This window comes from Phocoena phocoena, chromosome 20, assembly GCF_963924675.1.
Source record: "Phocoena phocoena chromosome 20, mPhoPho1.1, whole genome shotgun sequence".
In the NCBI taxonomy this organism is placed as follows: Eukaryota; Metazoa; Chordata; class Mammalia; order Artiodactyla; family Phocoenidae; genus Phocoena; species Phocoena phocoena.
The window spans coordinates 407,685-427,950 of NC_089238.1; the positions used below are offsets into that span (position 1 = coordinate 407,685).

Genomic DNA, 20,266 nt, shown 5'->3' on the forward strand with positions numbered 1-20,266 from the left:
TGGGGACCTTCTCCTTGTTCCATAAAAGGACTCACTCCTGAGAAACTCCTATGAAAGGAACCTTTGTGAGGAAGCCATCAGCCAAAATTTGAAACTTACGCATCCCACACCCCTACTGGGAGATTGGCTGTAGTGCCAGTGGTAAGTGGGACGCTTGCAGGAGCTATGCAGCACTTTCTAACCTGTCCAGGTGCTTTGCCAGATTATATCACTGCCAGGTGCCCTCTCACCTCTACCATTTGGCAGATCCCCACACCATGTGCCTGTCATCTCAACATACTCAGGGAATGCAGGCTTGTGTTCTCATTCCCTGGAGGGAGCCATAAACTTTGGGAGCCCATTGGGGTGGCCTCATTTTCCACCTCTCCCCTGTCCCCAGTGGCTCAGGTGTTGCCCTGACGTAGTTCTCTCCAGGAGGATCTGGAGTCTGACGATGTCCAGAGGAAGTTTCCTTCTTCATGGGCATTGTTGAGTCTACAGATGATGCCTGCAGTGAACTGGTCCAGCCTCCATATCACCCAGCCTTGGAACTGCCTGCCTGCAGAGTGTGATAATAAAGACCTTATTGCTGAAGCCATCTTTAATCCTGAGACTCCGTCCATTGTGTATGGGGAGAGATGGAGAACAGAACTGGGCTCTAATGGTGCCAAGAGAGGGAAGGGCTTTTGTGGGGGCCCAGACTTTGATAGTAGGATGGCAAGCAATAGCGTGCAGTCTAGTTTAATCTAATTTGCCTTGTAGCCCAAGGCCTCCTGGGACAGACTGAAGGTCTCTGGGCCAAATCTTATATCCTGGGTGCCAGGACTATTTGTTAGGCCCAGAGCTTTGGGGTTTAAGTACTGGTGTGGGAATCTCCAGCAATTCCTGCACAGCATTCCTGGGAATGTCCCACATCCCTCAAAAGTGTTGAGGGGAGGATGTCTCCTGGGACCTGCCCATGGGTCCAGTAAGGCCCCTGATGTCCAGAATCTGTAGGTAGGTATCTCTGGATTTAAGATCTACAGGGGCCAGGTAGAAGCATAAGTGGGTGTGGACACACTGGGTTTGAGCTGAGGAAGACTGTGACAAACGGAGATGTGGCCGATGCTGTGCCTGGGCCACGCACATCATACCCACTCACAAGAGCTGAGTGTGTTCAGCATCAAGTGGGCAGCTTGAAATAGCCATGGTGGAATTTATACCGCAGAAATTAGCAAACAATAGCTCTCGGGGAAAAAATAACACATCTGAGAAAACCTGATTTGTAGTGTTTGCCGAACTTGCTGACAGTGACCTTGGCCACAAGAGAGACTCAGCTGTACAGGGGAGTCCTGCATGCTCTTGCCTTATCCTCCAGAACAAGTGCAATGCCACTTGAGGGGTGTAACCAGGGGTGAGGTGCTCACTGCCAGACAATAATCTTGAGGTGGTTTGGATTCCTACAGCCTCCCAGAGCTGCTCACTTCAAGGCCAACACTGCAAAGGCAGGAACCCTGGGACTGAGAAGGGAGGTCCTGCAGTCCCGGATTTTAGTGGCCCAGTCAGTATTCCAGGCGAGTGTGGTGGCCATTGGCCTTATCATCTCCTGTTTTCTGCTGCCACTGAGGCACAGCTGTCCCCAGGTATACGGGTCAGAGACGGTGGAATCAACATATGGTTGCCCCATTTTCTGGTTTTCCAGAGGAGTGAGAGATCCATGTTTTTATGTGGAGGCTTTAGATTTTATAAAGGTTGAAAACTGTTTCCCCCAAACTTCAAAGTTTATAGGTACAAATGCAAACTATATATATGGGTTCCATATGTGTTCCTGGACCAACACTTGTGACTCTTAGAAAATAAGCAAACCAGGCTTCAGGGAGCCCAAGGGTCCCTGGGGGTCCCCAGATACGAAGGCTTTTGGCCCAGTGTTTACTGCACAGCACGTAGCAGGGACAGTGGCACTGCTGCTACTCCACTCAGCATGACTCTCTGTACCCTACCCCCCCCAATCCTCCGCCAGTTCCCTGAAACTGACCATATGAGGGATGGCATTCCTGGCAGGCTTGTGGTCAGCCGAGCACGTGGCAGATGTGCCTGAGCTCTCCCCAGCATCCCAAGGTGTCAGGGAATCCCCTGAACCCATACCATCCCTTCTGGGTAATGATTGTCTTCCACCAACTTGGGAGGCTTGGGATCAGTTACATTCAGTTGAACCTTGGGGCCTCAGGCTTCCTGGCAAAGGGTGGGACACATCATCAATGGCTCAAGTCCTTGAACCCGTGTTGTCAGCTGTAGTTAGACAGGCCTCATAACACTGCCCCCAGTGCATGGATGAAGCCCTTCACCTACCTTTTACTCTCCCCACCAGAGCTCTGTCACACCAGCCAACTTACTGGAACCTTAATATTTCCCTGGTGATGCCACAACATACTGAACAAAGGTGTGTTGGTTCTAAGCATTTGATCTCCCCAGAGTACCAATTCATCCCTAGCATCACAAGATATCCAGGGACCCTTGGCCTGCTCAGGCCCACTCTCCTGGGTGTATCAGTTGCCTCCCACCAACATGGGAGAGTGGCTTGGGATCAGCATTAAAGTCCAGCTGAGACATGTGGAACTCAGGCCTCCAAGCAAGGTAGGGCAGACACCTGTCATCAGAGCTGAATCATTTGTACCCCAAATGGTCTGCGATGTGTAGATCCTGTAAAATGAAGACTTTTGGTGAAGAGTCCTTGATTTGGTGAAGTGTCCTTGACCTGAACCTGCCTTGTGGTCTCCCCAACAGGGCTCTGTGCAGGGCAGCCGGCCTGCGGGTGTGTGTGTGTGTGTGTGGGGGGGGTGTTTGTGTGTGCACGCACATGCGTCTGTGGGTACATGATCATGTGCATGTGCCAGAACATCCAAAATAAAGCCCTTATGGCTCTGAGCATCTATGAACTGGGGCTGCTGACATCTGTCTTGACTCTACAGGAAGGCTGATCTGTGAATGAGCCACGGAGGAAGGCAGCGTTACTTGAGCCCCAGATCCACTTAGTGCCTGAAGCCAGATGCCAAGTGGACTTTTGGGTTCCATGTACCAAAACTGACCAAAGCAATTCACAGAGGAAAAGGTAATTTTTTCAACCAACCAAATCAACAACTGGACAGCCATATATTACAACAACAAACTTCCACCCATACCTCAAGTCATGTGCAAAAGTTAACTCAAACTTGATCATAGACATACCTATAAAACTTATAACCATAAAAGTTCTAGAAGGAAGCATAGTGACCTTGGATTTGCTGAATTTCTTAAATATATCATAAAAAGCATAACAAGAAAAATACAAATCAATTGGACTTCATCAAAATTTTAAACTTTTGTATTTCAACAGTCACTCTCAAGAAAACGAAAATGTAAGCCATACTGGGAAAACTGTTAAAAAAACACTAACAAAGGACTTGAATCTCGACTATATAAAGAACTCTTACAACTTTTGTTTATTTTGGCCACACCACAGGACTTGTGGGATCTCAGTTCCCCAACCAGGACTGAACCCAGGACACGGCAGTGAAAGCGACAAACCCTAACCACTAGACCACCAGGGACCTCCCACAGCCTAATTTTTAAAAATGGGCAAAAGTGACTTGAACGCTCACTTCACTAAAGAAGATATCTGGATGGCAAATAAGCACATGGCTTCCCTGTAAAACGTGTTACTTATTTAAAGCTCATGGCACTCCCATAGGCGTTCTAGAAATACTGAGCCGGTAAAGGACACAAAATCTGGAGCTACACATCACGGCTGATAATTAGCTGTGTGCCATTGGACATATTACAAAGTCTCAGTTCCCCCTCTATGTAATAGATTATTTATTTATTTATTTATTGGCTGTGTTGTGTCTTTGTTGCTGTGCACGGGCTTTCTCGGGAAGTCCCGATTCCCCTATATTGAACTGATGGCTTTGGCAGAGGTGCAGGTCTGCAGATCCTCAGAAAGTCTGCATACTCTCACCCCACATGGACTCAGTCATCAAAGCAGACTCATGGGCTTCCCTGGTGGCGCAGTGGTTGGGAGTCCGCCTGCCAATGCGGGGGATGTGGGTTCGTGCCCCGGTCCAGGAAGATCCCACGTGCCGCAGAGCGGCTGGGCCCGTGAGCCACGGCTGCTGAGCCTGCGCGTCCGGAGCCTGTGCTCCGCAACTGGAGAGGCCACAACAGTGAGAGGCCCGCGTACCGCAAAAAAAAAAAAAAAAAAACAGACTCATGACTGCTTCACGGAAAGGGCAGAGTCACTCCAGGCTGCCAGTCTCCCCCACTCTCTATTTCCTCATACCCAGTGTTCCTTTACCACTTAACATACCCACCTGGCTCTTACAGGAATACAAGGTGACCCTGCCTTTCAGGGTCTGGTGTCCGGAGGACATGACTTCTAGCCCAGGAGAAGAGCTTCCTGTCATTGCGGCTGGGGGTGTGATGTGAAATATCCTCTAGAACAAGAAAGCAGCAGCCTCGCCTCCTGGATCACTGGTGTGTTTTCAGAGCGCCCTCTCCCTTCCCTGGGTGAGCTCTTAGCAGCCAAATCAAAAGATTTGGAACATAGAATCTTTCAGCCTTTCCCAGGAGAGCAGATATGCAAAGTAGGATACACACTGGAAAGGAAGAAGTAAAAGTGTCTTTATTTGCAGATGACGTGATCCTGTATGTAAAAAAATCCCAAGGAATCCATTTAAAAAAGAAAACCTCTATAGTAAATAAGTTTAGCAAGGGGCAGGATAAAACCCAAAATATATTAGCAACAATCTGAAAATGAAATTCATGAAACAACTCCATTCACAGTACCTTAAAAAAGATTAAAATGGTAATAAATTTAACAAAAGAAGTGCAATACATGTACTCTGAAAACTATAAAACAGTGCTAAGAGAAACTGCTGAGAGACATTCCATGTTCATGGATTAGAAGACTCAATGTGTGGGACTTCGCTGGTGGTATAGTGGTTAAGAATCCGCCTGCCAATGCAGGGGACAGAGGTTTGAGCCCTGGTCCAGGAAGATCTCACATGCCGCAGAGCAACTAAGCCCGTGAGCCACAACTACTCAGCCCACACACCACAAGTACGGAAGCCCATGATCCGCAACAAGAGAAGCCACTGCAATGAGAAGCCCGTGCACCACAACGAAGAATAGCCCCCACTCACCGCAACTAGAGGGGAAAAAAGCCCACGTGGGGCAAATAAGACCCAACGCAGCCAAAAAACAAAACAAAAAAAAGACTCAATGTGTTAAAATGACAATACCCCCCAATTGATGCATAGATCCCATGCAATCCTTATCAAAACCACAGCTGACATTTTTGGTAGAAACTAACATGCTCATCCTAAACTCATAGATACGCAAAAGACGACAGCCAAAAGAATTCTGACAAGGATCAAAGTTGGATTTACCTTACCTAATTTCAGAAGTTTCTATAAAGCTGGGAATTCCCTGGTGGTTCAGTGGTTAGGACTCCCCACTTCCACTGCAGGGGGCACAGATTCGATCCCTGGTCAGGGAACTAAGATCTCACAAGCCAAAGCAAGGCCAATTAAAAAAAAAAAGTTTCTATAAAGCTAAGGTAATCAAGACAATGTGGTACTGGCATAAGGCCAAACATACAGATCAACAGAATAGATTTGAGAGTACCAAAATGCCCTTAATTGATTTCCAACAAAGGTACAATGTGGAAAGATGCCTTTTCAGCAAGTGGTTCTGGGAAAATTAGATATTCACATGCAAAAAGATGAATTTAGATCCTTATCTCACACCATATGTAAACATTACCACGAAAAAGACCATAAATATATGAGCTAAAACTATAAAATTTACAGAAGAAAACAGAGAAAATTTTTGACTTTTGGTTAGGCAAAGAATTTTTTAGGTATGACATTATGACAATACATAAAAGGAAAAACTAATAAATTATACTTCAAATGTAAAATTTTGCTCTTCAAAAGACACCATTAAGAAAACTAAAGGACTTCCCTGGTGGCACAGTGGTTAAAGACTCTGTGCTCCCAATGCAGGGGGCTCGGGTTCGATCCCTGGTCTGGGAACTAGATCCCACATGCATGCCACAACTATGAGTTCGCATGCCACAACTAAGGAGCCCATGTGCTGTAACTGAGGAGCTCGTGAGCCACGACTAAGGAGCCCACCTACTGCAACTAAGACCTGGTGCAACCAAGTAAATAAATAAAAATAAAAGAAAATTAAAAGATGAGCCACAGACTGAGAGAAAGTGCTTGTGTATATATATACGGATTCTGAATATAAAATCTATTAAGAACTTTACAATTCAATGATAAGAAGACAACCCAATTATCATCACAAAAGATAAAGAGATGGTTAATAAGTACATGAAAAGATGCCCAACATCATTACTCACCAAAAAAAAAATGTAGATTAAAACACCAGTAAGATGACTGCTTAATGGGTAGAGAGTTTCAGTTTAGGATAATGAAAAATTTCTGAAGATGTGTAGGAGTGACAGTTGCACAACTGTGTGAATTTATTTAATGCCACTGTACTGTACAGTTAATGGCACAGTCACTTTGGAAAATGGCTTTGGAGTTTCTAAAGAGTTAAACATAAAAGTATCATACGACTCAGCAATTCCACTCCTAGGCATTTACCCAACAGAAACGAAAACATATGTCTACACAAAGATTTGTAAGCAAATATTCCTAGAAGCATTATTTATAATTGCCAAGAACTGAAAAAAATTCAAAAGTCCATCAATTGGTGATGGACACATTTTGGTATATCTGCACAAGAGAATATCATTCAGCAATAAAATGGAATAAAATACTGATACATGATATAAGGAGCTTTTTGGGGCAATGGGAATGGGGTAAGATAATGGCTGCAGAACTCTTTACATTAATTAAAAATCATTAAATTGTATACTTATACTGGGTGTATTGTTGGAGGGAGGTATTCCCTGGAACAGAGACCATCATCTTGCTTCTTCCAGACCAAACACTGTCTTCCCCAGGAGAACTCCAGGTCAGAAGCTTCAGAACAGAGGCTTCCATCCTTTCGTTTCACAGGGACATGGGGAAGAAATGCAAATTGAGTCACAGCTGGACACATGCTCCATGCCTTGCTGCTGTGCCTTTTTCCAGCCCAATGGCTAATTTGGGAGCACCTCTCAATTCAATGTTCTCAATTCACTCCACCCACTAAATAGGACTGCAGTATCAAAGGTAAATTAGTGATGTAGTCACTGTCAAACAGTACCAGGGCTGAATGACAGGAATGCACAAAACCATCACGTTACGAGTACTTGAAGCAGCTCTATGAAGGCATCACTGATATCAAATGCAGACTTCACAGTGTCCACGAATAATGGGAACCTTACCCAGAAGGCCCCCAGAAGCCATCCCATCAGGCCCCTCGCTCAGAGCAGGAGTGAAGTCCATGCCCTACTCAGTCATGGGACAGCAGCGTGATGTCATGCCAATGGGTGCAGGGCCATCACCCTCCAGGGCACTGCAGACAGGGAACAGAGGCTGCTTTATGCTGAGCAATTGTGAGGTGACCATCGAACACAGCACGGCTTCTTCCCTAAGAGCCAGTGGTGCGACAACTCTCCCAAAGTCCCCCAACAAGTCACAAAGTACAACACTGCCCCTTCAGGCTTCCCCATGCGCAGGGCAGTCCTGGAGTGTCTCCTCTGGTGGTGGTCCTTCTATACAAGGTCCAGCTTCTGCCTGAAGGCTACTCATGTAGGCTCTTTCTTGAGTGTTAATTCTCTTATATTGATAAGGTTAAAAAAAAGAGGCTGATTTTTTAAATAAAACGTTAAAAAAGGGGGGTGGAGAGCTGAAGACTTTACTGTATTCCCTGCCCTCAGAAGACTTCTCTCCAGAGTGAGGTTTCTGGCATTGGGAAGAAGGAAGTGTGGCTGACACCTCTCCCGGGTCAGTTGTACACACAGGATCCTTCTCCAGTGTGAAGCGTTCTACGCGGAACAGGCAGGAGCTGCAGCTTTTTGCCCTCCTACTTACCTCACTCACAACGTGGTAACTTGCTGCTGCAAAACAGGATTAACTCTGAGAGGAGGCTTTCCAACACTAGCTGTACTCATGCCTTTCTCTGATGGGGACTGCATGAAACAGGTTTCATATTTTCCTGGAAGTTTTCACGTAGTTACTGCGTTTGCACAACTGTTGCCTGGTGTGAATTTTCTGGTGCTAACAAGAGTGGAGCTCTGAATGGAGATGCCCGTTCTCCACACTTGTGAGTCCTGATTATCAGTGTGAATGATTTGGTACAGGGGGAAGTGCAAAATTTTGCTCAAAATTTTGGGCCACACTCCCTGCCCTCATAAGGGCTTTCTATGGGGCACATATTTTGGTGCTCAATGGAAATAGAGGTCTGGCTGGAGGCTTTCTCATGTAACATTCAAAGGTGTGAACGTACTCCTGCTTTCTCAGGATGGAGACAAAGGTGAAGGCCTTCAAAATGCACTTGGGATTTTTTTCCCCATTTTTAAGTTTTGGTGGTAGAAAAGGGAACACCTCTCCTTGAACACCTCTCCATTTGTTGTGCATTGATCAGGTGTCTCTTTCAGTGTCAGTTCTCTGTGGATTCTGCAGAATGTGGAGCTGGCAGGGCCTCAGTGTCTGGTGACAGACAGGTGCTGTGCAGTGAGGGGAGTCCAGGCCTGGGACCCCTGACACTGTGCCCACCTTCCTCAGAGGGATAAGTCAGACTCATGGAAGAACAGGTTTTCAAGAACTATTTAAGGATATGTGAAGGGGAGGCCAATGATGGAGGACCTGGCCATAAGAGGGGAGAAAGAGAGAGGCTGAGAGGCAAAGGACCAAGAGGGTTTAGCCAGGGGACAGGAAGTCAGGGTAAATTAGGATGGGGTGTCAGAAAGATAGAAAAGAGGCATGGGTACTCACATTGATGCCAGGGCAACAGAAGACACCGGTTAGGTACCAGGTAAGAGATCAGCCCACTGCCACAGGCCCTTCCACACCTGTCTTGCACTCACCAGGACTGGTCTTCCATGGGTCTCTCTGGTCATGAACTGATTCGAGCCACCCTGTCCACCAGCTAGGTCCCCTTTCGATGTTCAAGTTGGGTGACCGCACTGGGGTGGGTGGAGACAGTAATTCTTAAGGGAGATCAAGGCGTTTGTGAGAGGTCAGCCAGCCCCAGGTCAGGGGTGATTCATTCCATGACAGACCAAGGTGGATGAGGATTACTTATGCATCTGGGAGAACTGAACCTCACAAAATGAACACCCCGGGAAGGCCTCACTAGAAAAGCTCAGTGGCCCCTGAATCAATGACCATGTTAGTGCCCATAAAGCCAGTAAAGGCGCTGACAAGGGGCAGCTGGCAGGAAACTTCCACTGGAGGAGGTGTGATAGAGGGACCGAAAAGTCACAGACCCTGACTGGTTCATCAGACCAGAAAATAACCAAGAAATATATATATATAATATAACAAGAAAATAACCGGCTACTCCGGTTGTGGTATTTTTGACCTTGGACCACAGTTGTCAAGGTCCCAAGGCAAAAGGTGTTGGGGGTTGTTTATACTGTAGTCTGGGAGGAGAGGTAGCAGAACATTGGACAGAACTAGGGCCAGCAGTACCTCTCATGGGGAAACTGGCAGCCTGACCTGGTGAAGACAGCACCATATCACAGCAGAAGCCCCACTGGGCCTCACTAAGGAGACCCACTTCTTCCGAAAGAAAAGCACACGACCTTGTCCTCAAAGGTCACTGGGTCCTGCAACAGCAGGCAAGGGGCACATGAATGTGTTCTAAGCATCGGGCACTGGACCTGACACGCCAGTCTCTGCCCTGCCACACACTTCCCCTTATGTCTCCCAAACCCTGTCCCCTGTCACACCTGCCCACCCTTTCGTATCTGAGAGCATGGGCCGTCCTCCTGGGTATGCACTCTCCCCATGTCCACTGGTGTTTGGACAATGCTTCTCTTTTTCTGCACCCACCTCATCTACTCAGCTATTGGTCCTTAGTCTGGACACCCCACACTCACCTCAAGGCCTATCTGTAACAACCTAAGAGTTTCCTTCCAAAATCCCATTCTCAGCATCTTCCCTGGTCCAGGCCACCAGTGCACTGCAGTCTGGACATCAGGAGGCCAAATCAAAATCCCCTATCTGTTCACGGGTACATGTGTCACCTCCACCTAGAGGCCTCCAGACAACTCAGTCTCTACCCGTACAAAACCCAACTGCTAATCTTCCCCCAAATGTACTCCTCCTGCCAACCTCCGATCTCCATCTCATTCTTTATCTGAACACTTACGGTGGTCCTTTACCCTCCACTACGTTCACTCTCCACGTGTAACTGGAGGTCCCATCGACTCCACTTTGAAAGACGCATCCAGAATCTGAGTATCTCTCCCACCTCTCCTGCTTCTATTCTGAGCAAGCCACCCAACATATACCTGCAGTAGCAACCTCACGAAGCCGCCTGCTCTCAGCCCCACCACAACCCCTCTCCCACAAGGCTGCTCAGTGTGTTTACGCGGGATCCACTGGGATAGTTTCAAAATCCTAACTCAGATCATAGCCATCCATCTTCTAATGAAAAATTTCTGTGGCTCCCAGCATCCTCAGCCCGTCAACAGAGTTAGGACTCCTATCCTCACGCTCTCGGTTACCCGCAACGGAGACTGGAAAACTTTCCTGAATGCTCAGGTCAGTCTCACCTCCAAGTCTTCGCGCATGCACATTCCTCCGCCTGCACGCTCCACATTTTATCACACTGGATTCTGAAAGGGAGACCCCCGACCTGTGAACGTTCCACTGTCCTGAACACCCAGGCCTGAGGCTGAGTCAGGGACTTGGGGCACTGGGGTTCGGAGTCCAGCCAGGTGGAGGCCAGGAGACTCTACCTCATCCGTGCCTAGTCGATCGGCTCGCTTGTCACGCCCGCAGTCCAGCTACATAATGGGTCAAGACCTCGGAATGGCTGGCTTTCGAGCCTGGGTCTTCTTCTCCGTAAAGCGGACACAACGCACAGGGCGACGACTCCGGGGCGGCCACGGACACAGACGGGCCTTGACGGAGGTATCCGCAGGGCACCCCGGCGCCAGGCGGTCCCCCGACAGCCGAGGACACACGAGCTCGGGGAGGCGGGACGTTCGCTGCGGTCATGGGGCGCACAAGGCACAGCGGGTGGACCACCCAGGCTCTCGTACCTACCCTACCCCCGTTTCCGCGGGCCCGGGGAGCCTCCTGGATGCGGTCCACAGCCCAGCAACTACGTCCCTTCACGAAGTGCCGACATAAAGGCGGGACAAAGAAGCAATGGTCCGACCCCGGAAGTCCCGCCCCCGCCGGCGCGGCCATTTCGGAAACGCCCCCTCCCTTAGGTCATCATTTGTCCCTATCCTGGGCTCTCATTGGTCAACACTGTGCGCGGTCGCACGGCGAGGGTATTTCTGGGTAATGTAGTTCGTGTCTCGTGAGACGTGACGCAACGTGCGTCCTTCCTGATCACCTAGGCAACGACTAGGCGGCACCGCGATTGGCTCCGGGAAAAGCGTCATAGTCAGCGGCGAGCCTTGAACCAGTGAAGGGTCAGGATTTGGGCGTTTTCGCGTGGGCCTCAGGGGGTGGGGCGGGACTTCCGGCGCGGCCATTGCAGTCTTCGTTTTGCGGCGGGTTGGGCTACGCGCAAACCGTCGCTGGGACGTGCTGGAACCGTCCTCGCACCTTGGCAGTCACTTTTACTCTCGGCTGACGGCCCTTCCTTTCTGAGCCTCGGTTTTCCCGGAAGTGGAACGGACGCAGAGAGTCTCCGCGCCCCTTCTTCGTCCCACATCCCCGGGAGACAGCTCCTATATCATACTGGGGAAGACAAAGGCCTTGAGCGCGACCGTTAGCCTGCGGTCACTCCACCCAGTGGGTGTGGGGGTTCGGATGAGCCCGCTGGGCTCTTCCCGGTCGCCGCCTGGCAGGGCCCCGCCCAGCCCACAGGTTGTGACCGGGCCAGCAGCGTCGCAGATGGACCCGGCGCAGGTGAGTGGCGGGCGCGCAGGTCCTCACCCGCTGGGATCCCCCCCTCCTGTGCCTGGAGCCCGTTAGAGAATGGTCGTGTCCCGAATTCTTCACCTGCACATGAGTCTGGGGCCCTGAGAGTCACTTTCCCCTAGCATCCGGAGCCTAGGCCAGAGGTTAAATGGAGCGGATCACGTGGGATAAGGTCTGGAAAGGTGCCCCTAGCACAGGGATCAGCATGTGCCAGTTGCTTGGAGGTGAGTATAAGGTGGAAGTGTTTCGTCTGGTGGAAATAACGAGCAGGGGAACTGGAAGCAGGCCTGGAATAGCAGAGTGAGGTGCTGGGCCTCTGTTCGCAGTGTGATGCGAGTCACGGGAAGTGTAGAGCAGAGGAGGGAGGTGTTCTGACTCAGATCTTAACAAGCTCCCTCTGGATGCTGGGTGGAGAAGAGACTGGCAGGTGGGGTGCTGTTGCAGGCAGGAAGACCATTGAGGAGGAGACTGCAGTAATCCAGGTGTGTGCTCTTTGTGGCTGGAGTAGAGAGGTGCCTGTGAGGTAGGAGAAGTGGTTGGCTCCTGGATGTGCTTTTTAAGTAGGACGGACTAGATTTCCTGATGTGTGGCAATGAGGTATCATGGTTGACCCTGATAGGTTTTCCGGATGTGGAAGTTGGTGCGAGGAGTAGATTTCAGAGGGAAGATAAAGAGTTGGGTTTTGGCCTTATTGTATTTGAAATGGCCCAGAGGGACTTCCCCGGTAGTCCAGTGGGTAAGACTCTGTGCTCCCAATGCAGGGGGCCCAGGTTTGATCCCTGGTCGGGAAACTAGATCCCACATGTGTGCCGCAACTAAGAGTCCTCATGCCGCAACTAAGAAGTCCGCATGCCACAACTAAGAGTCCAAATGCCACGATTAAAGATCCCGCATGCCGCAACTAAGACCCAGCACAGCCTAAATAAGTAATAAATAAATATTAAAAAACAATGTCCCAGAGACTGCCAAATTGAGGTGCCAAGTGTGCTTTCTGCCGGGTCCAGGCTGGAGACATCTAAGGGGTGGAGGCTTGTGTGCAGCTGTGAGCTGGGTACAGGATGATGACCAAGCCTCTGAGTAGAGTGTAGACTTGGGATGAAAAATGAAGCATGGAAGTAACTGAGGCAGGATAACAGAGGGGCCCGAGATTAGACTGTTTTACCTCTCTACAGCTCACCAGGTTTTTGTGGCTATCCTCCTTGGGTCCAGGGGTTTTTGTCAGGCTATTGGAGTAGCAGGGACATAAAGGGTCAGCCCAAGCTAAGAGTTCCTAAGCCAAGGGTGGGGCCAGCGGGTCTGGGATTCGTGTATTAGGAAGGGCAAGGACAGCTATGACTGGTGAAGGGACAGCATGCACAAGGTCAGAGCTGGAAGAGAATAAGGGTGTTTGAGATCTTACTCATGGTTCTGGGGGGCAAGGTTGAAGCAGCAGAGCAAAGAAGGGAGGCATTAAATAGAGGGGTGAGGGCTGTCTCTGTCAGTGGGAAGTTTTGGCAATCAGGGGCAGTCCAAGGTTAGTATTGGATTTTGCTTGCCTTTGTCGGCAAGCTATGTACATAGTGGTAGATGGGTACACTAGGGAGATGCTTGTGGTGTGGCCAGGGAGAGGGGTGATGGTATTGTGGGCTGTGGGGAGTGGAGATATGAGGAAGGTATGGTCCTATGTGTACAAGGTAAGGGAATGAGCCCTGGTACTAGAGGCTTAAGGAAGAAAACAGAGTCCAAATTTTCTTATATTTGGGAGGTGTGACCTGGAGGACACAAGGGAAATTGTCCAATGGGGGAAGTGGGCTGTGTGCCAACCTAGAGCTGAAACAGCATCCATCTATCCACCTTCCATTTGTTCCTCTTGTTTGGTTTGGTCTGGATACAGTGGCCAGTGGGAGTATGAGGAGAGAAGGACACCAGTGGTGCCAGCACCTGTTGTCTTCTCTGAGGTGAGGGCCTGGAGATGGGGGTGAGCTGCAGGTAGGTGAGGGGAGGATGGACTGAGGGGATCATGAGAAGAGGCGATGACAGTGGTAGATGTGGCAGAACTCTGAGTCACAGGTCAAGGGCCTGGATGTGCCCATTTGACTATTTGTTTGTTATTCACCCCGCCTATTGGCCCCCTGGCTTAGCTGTCTCATCATTGCAGGGTCTGGTGACCTTTGAGGATGTGGCCGTGCACTTTTCTAAGGAGGAGTGGGGGCTCCTTGATGCAGCCCAAAGGCAGCTGTACCACAGTGTGATGCTGGAGAACTTGGAGCTCATGACCTCACTTGGTAAGGTCCTTATGCCCTGCCCAGCCTGGTGGCCAGCATCTGCCTTCTGCCTTCTCCCCACAGAAAGCTCTGTTCATCCCAAAGCTGGACCATGGACACTGCTTCCTTCCCAGGTTTCCTGTTGTAGGTGCTGTGAGTGCTGGGACTGAGCTGTATGCACTCGCCTTGTTTCTCCCTGAGCAGCTTGATGAGCAATCCTAATAGCTGTTAGGTCCCACAGAGGCCTTGTGGGAGAAGAGGTTGGGGATCAGGCATTCTGGTCTGCCTAAAGGATCCCACTGAGCTTGACCAGTTCCTGGCAGGGTGACCTAGTGTGGGGCCATGCCTAGGTTCTGCCCCTTCTCCCAGAGACATTTTTTTTTAAATGGCTTTACTGATACATATCATAACATTCACCTTTTTTTTTCGGCTCTGTCAGGTTTTAGTTGAGGCAAGTGGGATCTTTGATGCAGAATGCAGGCTCTTTGTTGCAGTGCACACAGGCTTCTCTCTAGTTGTGGCACGCAGGCTGCAGAGCACGTGGGCTCCGTAGTTTGTGGGACACGGGCTGCCTTGTTAATAAGGCTCACAGGCTCAGTAGTTGTGGCACACAGGCTTAGTTGCCCAGCAGCATGTGGGATCTTAGTTTCCTGACCAGGGATCAAACCCGTCTCACCTGCATTGGAAGGTGGATTCGTTACCACTGGACCACCAGAGAAGTCCCACATTCAACTTTTTTTTTTTTTTTTTTGTGGTACGCAGGCCCCTCACCGCTGTGGCCTCTCCCGTTGTGGAGCACAGGCTCCGGAGGCACAGGCTCAGCAGCCATGGCTCACGGGTCCAGCCGCTCCGCGGCATGTGGGACCCTCCCGGACCGGGGCACGAACCTGTGTCCCCCCCATTGGCAGGCAGACTCCCAACCACTGCGCCACCAGGGAAGCCCCAACGTTCACTTTTTTAATGTGTACAGTTTAGTGGTTTTTCATATGTTCTCATTGTATAAATATCACCATAGTCCATAAAACTCCTAGAAAAGAACATAGGCAGTATGTTCTTTGACATAAATCATACCAGTTTTCTTAAGTCAGTCTCCCAAGGCAATAGAAATAAAAACAAAAATAAAGAAATGGGACCTAATCAAACTTACAAGTTTCTGCACAGCAAACGAAACCATAAACAAAACAAAAAGACAACCTACGGACTGGGAGAAAATATTTGCAAATGATACAACTGACAAGGGTTTAATTTACAAAGTATACAAACAGTCCATACAATTCAGTAACAACAACAAAAAGTCCAATTGAAAAATGGGCAGACACCTGCTGGGCCTGTGTGCCACAAATGCTAGGGCCCGCACACCTGGAGCCCATGCTCTGCAGCTGGAGAGGCCACTGCAACGAGAGGCCTGCATACCACAGCGAGGAGTGGCCCCACCTTGCTGTGGCCAGAGAGAAGGCCATGTGCAGTGGCAAGGACCCAGCACAGCCAAAAATAAAATAAATAAATTAAGAAAAATAAAAATGGGCAGAAGACCTACATAGACATTTCTCCAAAGAAGACATACAGATGGGCAATAGGCACATTAAAAGATGCTCATCATTACTAATTATTAGAGATGTGCAAATGAAAACTACAATGAGCAGGATGGCCATCATTAAAAAGTCTACAAATAACAGATGCTGGAGAGGGTGTAGAGAAAAGGGAACCCTCCTACACTGTTGGGGGGAATGTAAATTGGTGCAGCCACTATGGAAAACAGTATGGAGGTTCCTTAAAACACTAAAAATAGAGTTGCCATATGATTCAACAATCCCATTCCTGAGCACATATCCAGAGAAAACTTGAAAAGATACGTGCACCCCAATGTTCACAGCAGCACTATTTACAATAGCCAAGGCATGGAGACAACCTAAATGTCCCTCAACAGATGGTAAAGAAGATGTGGTGTATATATACAATGGAATATTACTCAGCCTTATAAAAGAATGAAATAATGCCATTAGTAGCAACCTGGATGGACCAGAGATTATCATACTAAATGAAGTCATAAGGAGAAAGACAAGTACCATGTGAGATCTTATATGTGGAATCTAAAATACGACACATGAACATATCTATGAAGCAGAAACAGACTCACAGATACAGAGAACAGACTGGTGGTTGCCAAGGGTGGGAGTTGGAGGAGGGATGGATTGGGAGTTTGGGATTAGCAGATGCACCCTAGTACATACTGGATGGATAAACAAGGTCCTACTGTATAGAACAGGGAACTGTATTCAATATCCTGTGATAAACCATAATGCAAAAGAATATGAAAAAGAATTGTACATATATGTATAATTGAATCACTATGCTGTACAGCATAAATTAACACAACATACTTCAATTAAAATTTTTAAAAATTAGAGGTAATAAATGTCACCATACTCTAATTTTAGAACATTTTCATTACCTAAAGAAAAACTTTGTAGCCTTTAGCAGTCACTCTACATCTCCCCTCATCCCTTCCTCCTGAGTCTTAGGCAACCACTAATCTACTTTCTGACTATATAGATTTGCTTATTCTAGATATTTTATACAAATGGAATCATACAATATACATTTTTCTGTGACTGGCTTTCACTTAGCATAATGTTTTTGAGGTTCATCCATGTTGCAGCACATATCAGTAATATGTTGTTCATTTTTATGGCTGAATAATATTCCATTGTATCAATATACCAGTTTTTTTAATCCATTCATCAGATGATGGGCATTTGGCTTGTTTCCACTTTTCGACTGTTACAAAAATTATGGCTGTTATGAACGTTCATGTACAAGTTTTTGTGTAGATATGTTTCATTGCTCTTGGGTAGATACATAGCAGTGGAATTCGCAAACCGTTTCCCAAACTAGCAGCACCATTTTACATTCCCACTGCAGTGTATGAGTGTTCTGAGTTCTCTACTTCCTCATAAACAACTTGTTACTATCTTTTTTCTTATAGCTATCCTGGTGGGGTGGTATCTCATTGTGGTTTGAGTTTGCATTTCTCTAATGACTAATGCTGTTGAGCATTTTTTCACGTACTTACTGGCCATTTGTGTATATTTATCTTTCTTTGAGAAATGTCTTTTCAAGTTCTTTGCCCCTGTGTCCATGCCTCTGGTAAGGCCCCTTTACTCTGGCTTGCTGGGCCCTGTCCTGCACAGTGAGCCTTTCACTCTTACTCTGGCCCCCTTGGCCTATCAACAAACCCTTGGGCCCATTTCCGTATGTGTCAGTCACACATTTCTAATGAAATCACCCTTTCCACTAAGTGGAACACTCAGTTAACCAGAAATTTCTCGGCTTTCAGGTTGTTGGCATGGAGTGGAAGATGAGGAGGTATGTTCCAAGCAGGATGCTTCTGTAGATGTGGTGTCACAGGTCAGGATTTTCAGTGCACATCCTTCCACCCAGAAGGCTGACAGTTGTGACATGTGTGACCCATTCTTGAAAGACATTTTGCACCTGGATGTACATCAAGGAACACATGCTGAGGAGACTCCTTACACATGTGTAGCATGTGGCAGAGAGTTTTGGTTTGGTGCAAACCTTCACCAGCATCAGAAGGAGTGCAGTGGAGAAAAGCCCTTCAAATGGAACAAGGACAGGGACTTGTTTGTGCAGAGCTCAATAGTCTGTCTATCAGAGAAGCCCTTTACATGTGGATTAGGTGGTAAGGATGTCTCAGACAGCCATGACCTCCTCCAGCACCCAAACACAGATGGCAGTGGGAAGCCACACAGCAGCACAAAGTGCAGGGAGGCCTTACCACACCCTTCCAGTCTTGGGCAGCTCCCAGAAGTCCATGCCTCACAGAAGCCCTTCAAGTGCAGTGACTGTGGAAAAGCCTTCCAGAAGAGTTCTGTCCTCCTCAACCACCTGAGAACTCACTCTGAAGAGATACCATTTAGATGCCTAAGAGTTGAAAATTCCTTAGAGGAGAAATTAACTCTTGTTAATGACCAAAAGTTTCACACTGGAGAAACATCTCACGTATGTAAGGAGTGTGGCAAGGCCTTTAGTCATCCGTCTAAGCTGAGGAAGCACCAGAAATTTCATACTGGAGTAAAATACTATGAGTGCAGTGACTGTGGGAAAACTTTCAGCCACAAACTCACACTTGTTCATCACCAGAGAATCCACACAGGAGAAAGGCCTTATGAATGCAGTGAATGTGGGAAAGCCTTCAATAACAGGTCACACCTCACTCGGCATGAGAAAGTTCACACTGGAGAAAGACCTTTTGAGTGCAGCAAATGTGGCAGAGCCTTCAGCCAAAGCTCCAATTTCCTTCGGCACCAGAAAGTCCACACCCAAGTAAGACCTTATGAGTGCAATCAGTGTAGCAAAGCCTTCAGCCGCAGCTCTGCTCTCATTCAGCACTGGAGGGTTCACACTGGAGAAAGGCCTTATGAGTGCAGTGAGTGTGGGAGAGCTTTTAACAATAACTCCAACCTTGCTCAGCATCAGAAGGTCCACACTGGAGAACGGCCTTTTGAATGCACTGAATGTGGAAGAGACTTCAACCAAAGCTCTCACCTCCTTCGACATCAGAAAGTTCACACTGGAGAACGGCCTTTTGGATGCAGTGAATGTGGGAAAGCCTTCAGCAATAGCTCCACCCTCATTCAGCACCAGAAAGTACATACTGGTCAAAGGCCTTATGAGTGCAGTGAATGTAGAAAAGCCTTCAGTCGCAACTCCAGCCTGATTCAGCACTGGAGAATTCACACTGGAGAAAGGCCTTACGAGTGCAACGAATGTGGGAAAGCCTTTGCTCACAGTTCCAGTCTCATTGAGCACTGGAGAGTTCACACAAGAGAAAGGCCTTATGAGTGTAGTGAATGTGGGAAATTCTTTAGCCAAAACTCCATTCTTATTAAACATCAGAAAGTTCACACTGGAGAAAGGCCTTATGAGTGCACTGAATGTGGGAAGTTCTTTAGCCGCAAGTCCAGCCTCATTTATCACTGGAGAGTTCACACTGGGGAAAGGCCTTACGAATGCAGTGAATGTGGGAGAGCCTTCAGCAATAATTCTCACCTCGTTCGTCACCAGAGAGTTCACACACAAGAAAGGCCCTATGAATGCAGCCAATGTGGTAAAGCCTTTAGTGAAAGATCCACACTTGTTCGACACCAGATAGTTCATACCAGAGAAAAGACTTATGAGTGTGGCCACTGTGGGAAAATCTTCAGCCGCCTCTGCAACCTTGCTCAGCATAAGAGGACTCATACCTGAATGGAGCCTTTTAGAAATGATCTTCGTGAGAAAATCTTCAGCCACATCCAACTTCATGCAGCAGAATACCCACAAAGAAATTACCTAAGTGTGACTAATGTGGAAGAGCCTTCAGAAGCTACTCTGCCCTTTTTGAGCAGCTCAGGCAGCACTGTCTCGCCTCTGGAGCATAAACCTCTTTCTAGCTGTCTGGATCCAAATATTTGCAGCAGTCACCTACATATACATGGAGAAAACACCTCCCTTTGCCTCCCTTCTCCTTTCCTGGAGGGTGTTGGGATTGTCCTAGGCTCACTGGAATGGCTTCATTCCCATTGCCTCTGAGAGGGTTAAGGAATGAACTGACCCCATGCCGGTTGAGAGATTAATTAATCAAGACACATGACAGTCCTAAATGTTAATATACCTAACAGTGCTTCAAGGTACATGAAGCAAAAACTGACAGAACTGCAAGGAGAAATAGACAAATCCACAATTATAGTTGGAGATGTCCACATCCATCCCAGATAATTGGTAAGGACAGAGAAGACGAACAACACTGCCAACCAACTTGACCTAATTGACATTTATAGAACATTCTGTCCAATAAAGGCAGAATACACATTCTTTTCACAGGCACATAGAACATTTACCAAAATGGAGCATCTTCTGGGCCACAAAACAAGGCTTGATAAATGGAAAAGAATTGAAATAATACAAAGTATGGACCCTGACTATGAGACAATTCAATAAGAAGTCAAGAATAGTATGATG

The 20,266-nt window shown here is 47.9% G+C and overlaps 1 protein-coding gene across 1 annotated transcript; it reads left to right on the top strand.

Moving 5' to 3' along the window:
- The first annotated feature begins 14,112 nt into the window (after window positions 1-14,112).
- LOC136140723 (zinc finger protein 132-like) lies at window positions 14,113-19,513 on the top strand. The gene is made up of 2 exons (XM_065898896.1): window positions 14,113-14,266; window positions 17,583-19,513. The coding sequence occupies exons 1-2, from the start codon at window positions 14,233-14,235 to the stop codon at window positions 19,511-19,513; spliced, it is 1,965 nt and encodes a 654-aa protein (XP_065754968.1). The 5' UTR covers window positions 14,113-14,232.
- The last annotated feature ends 753 nt before the right edge of the window (window positions 19,514-20,266 follow it).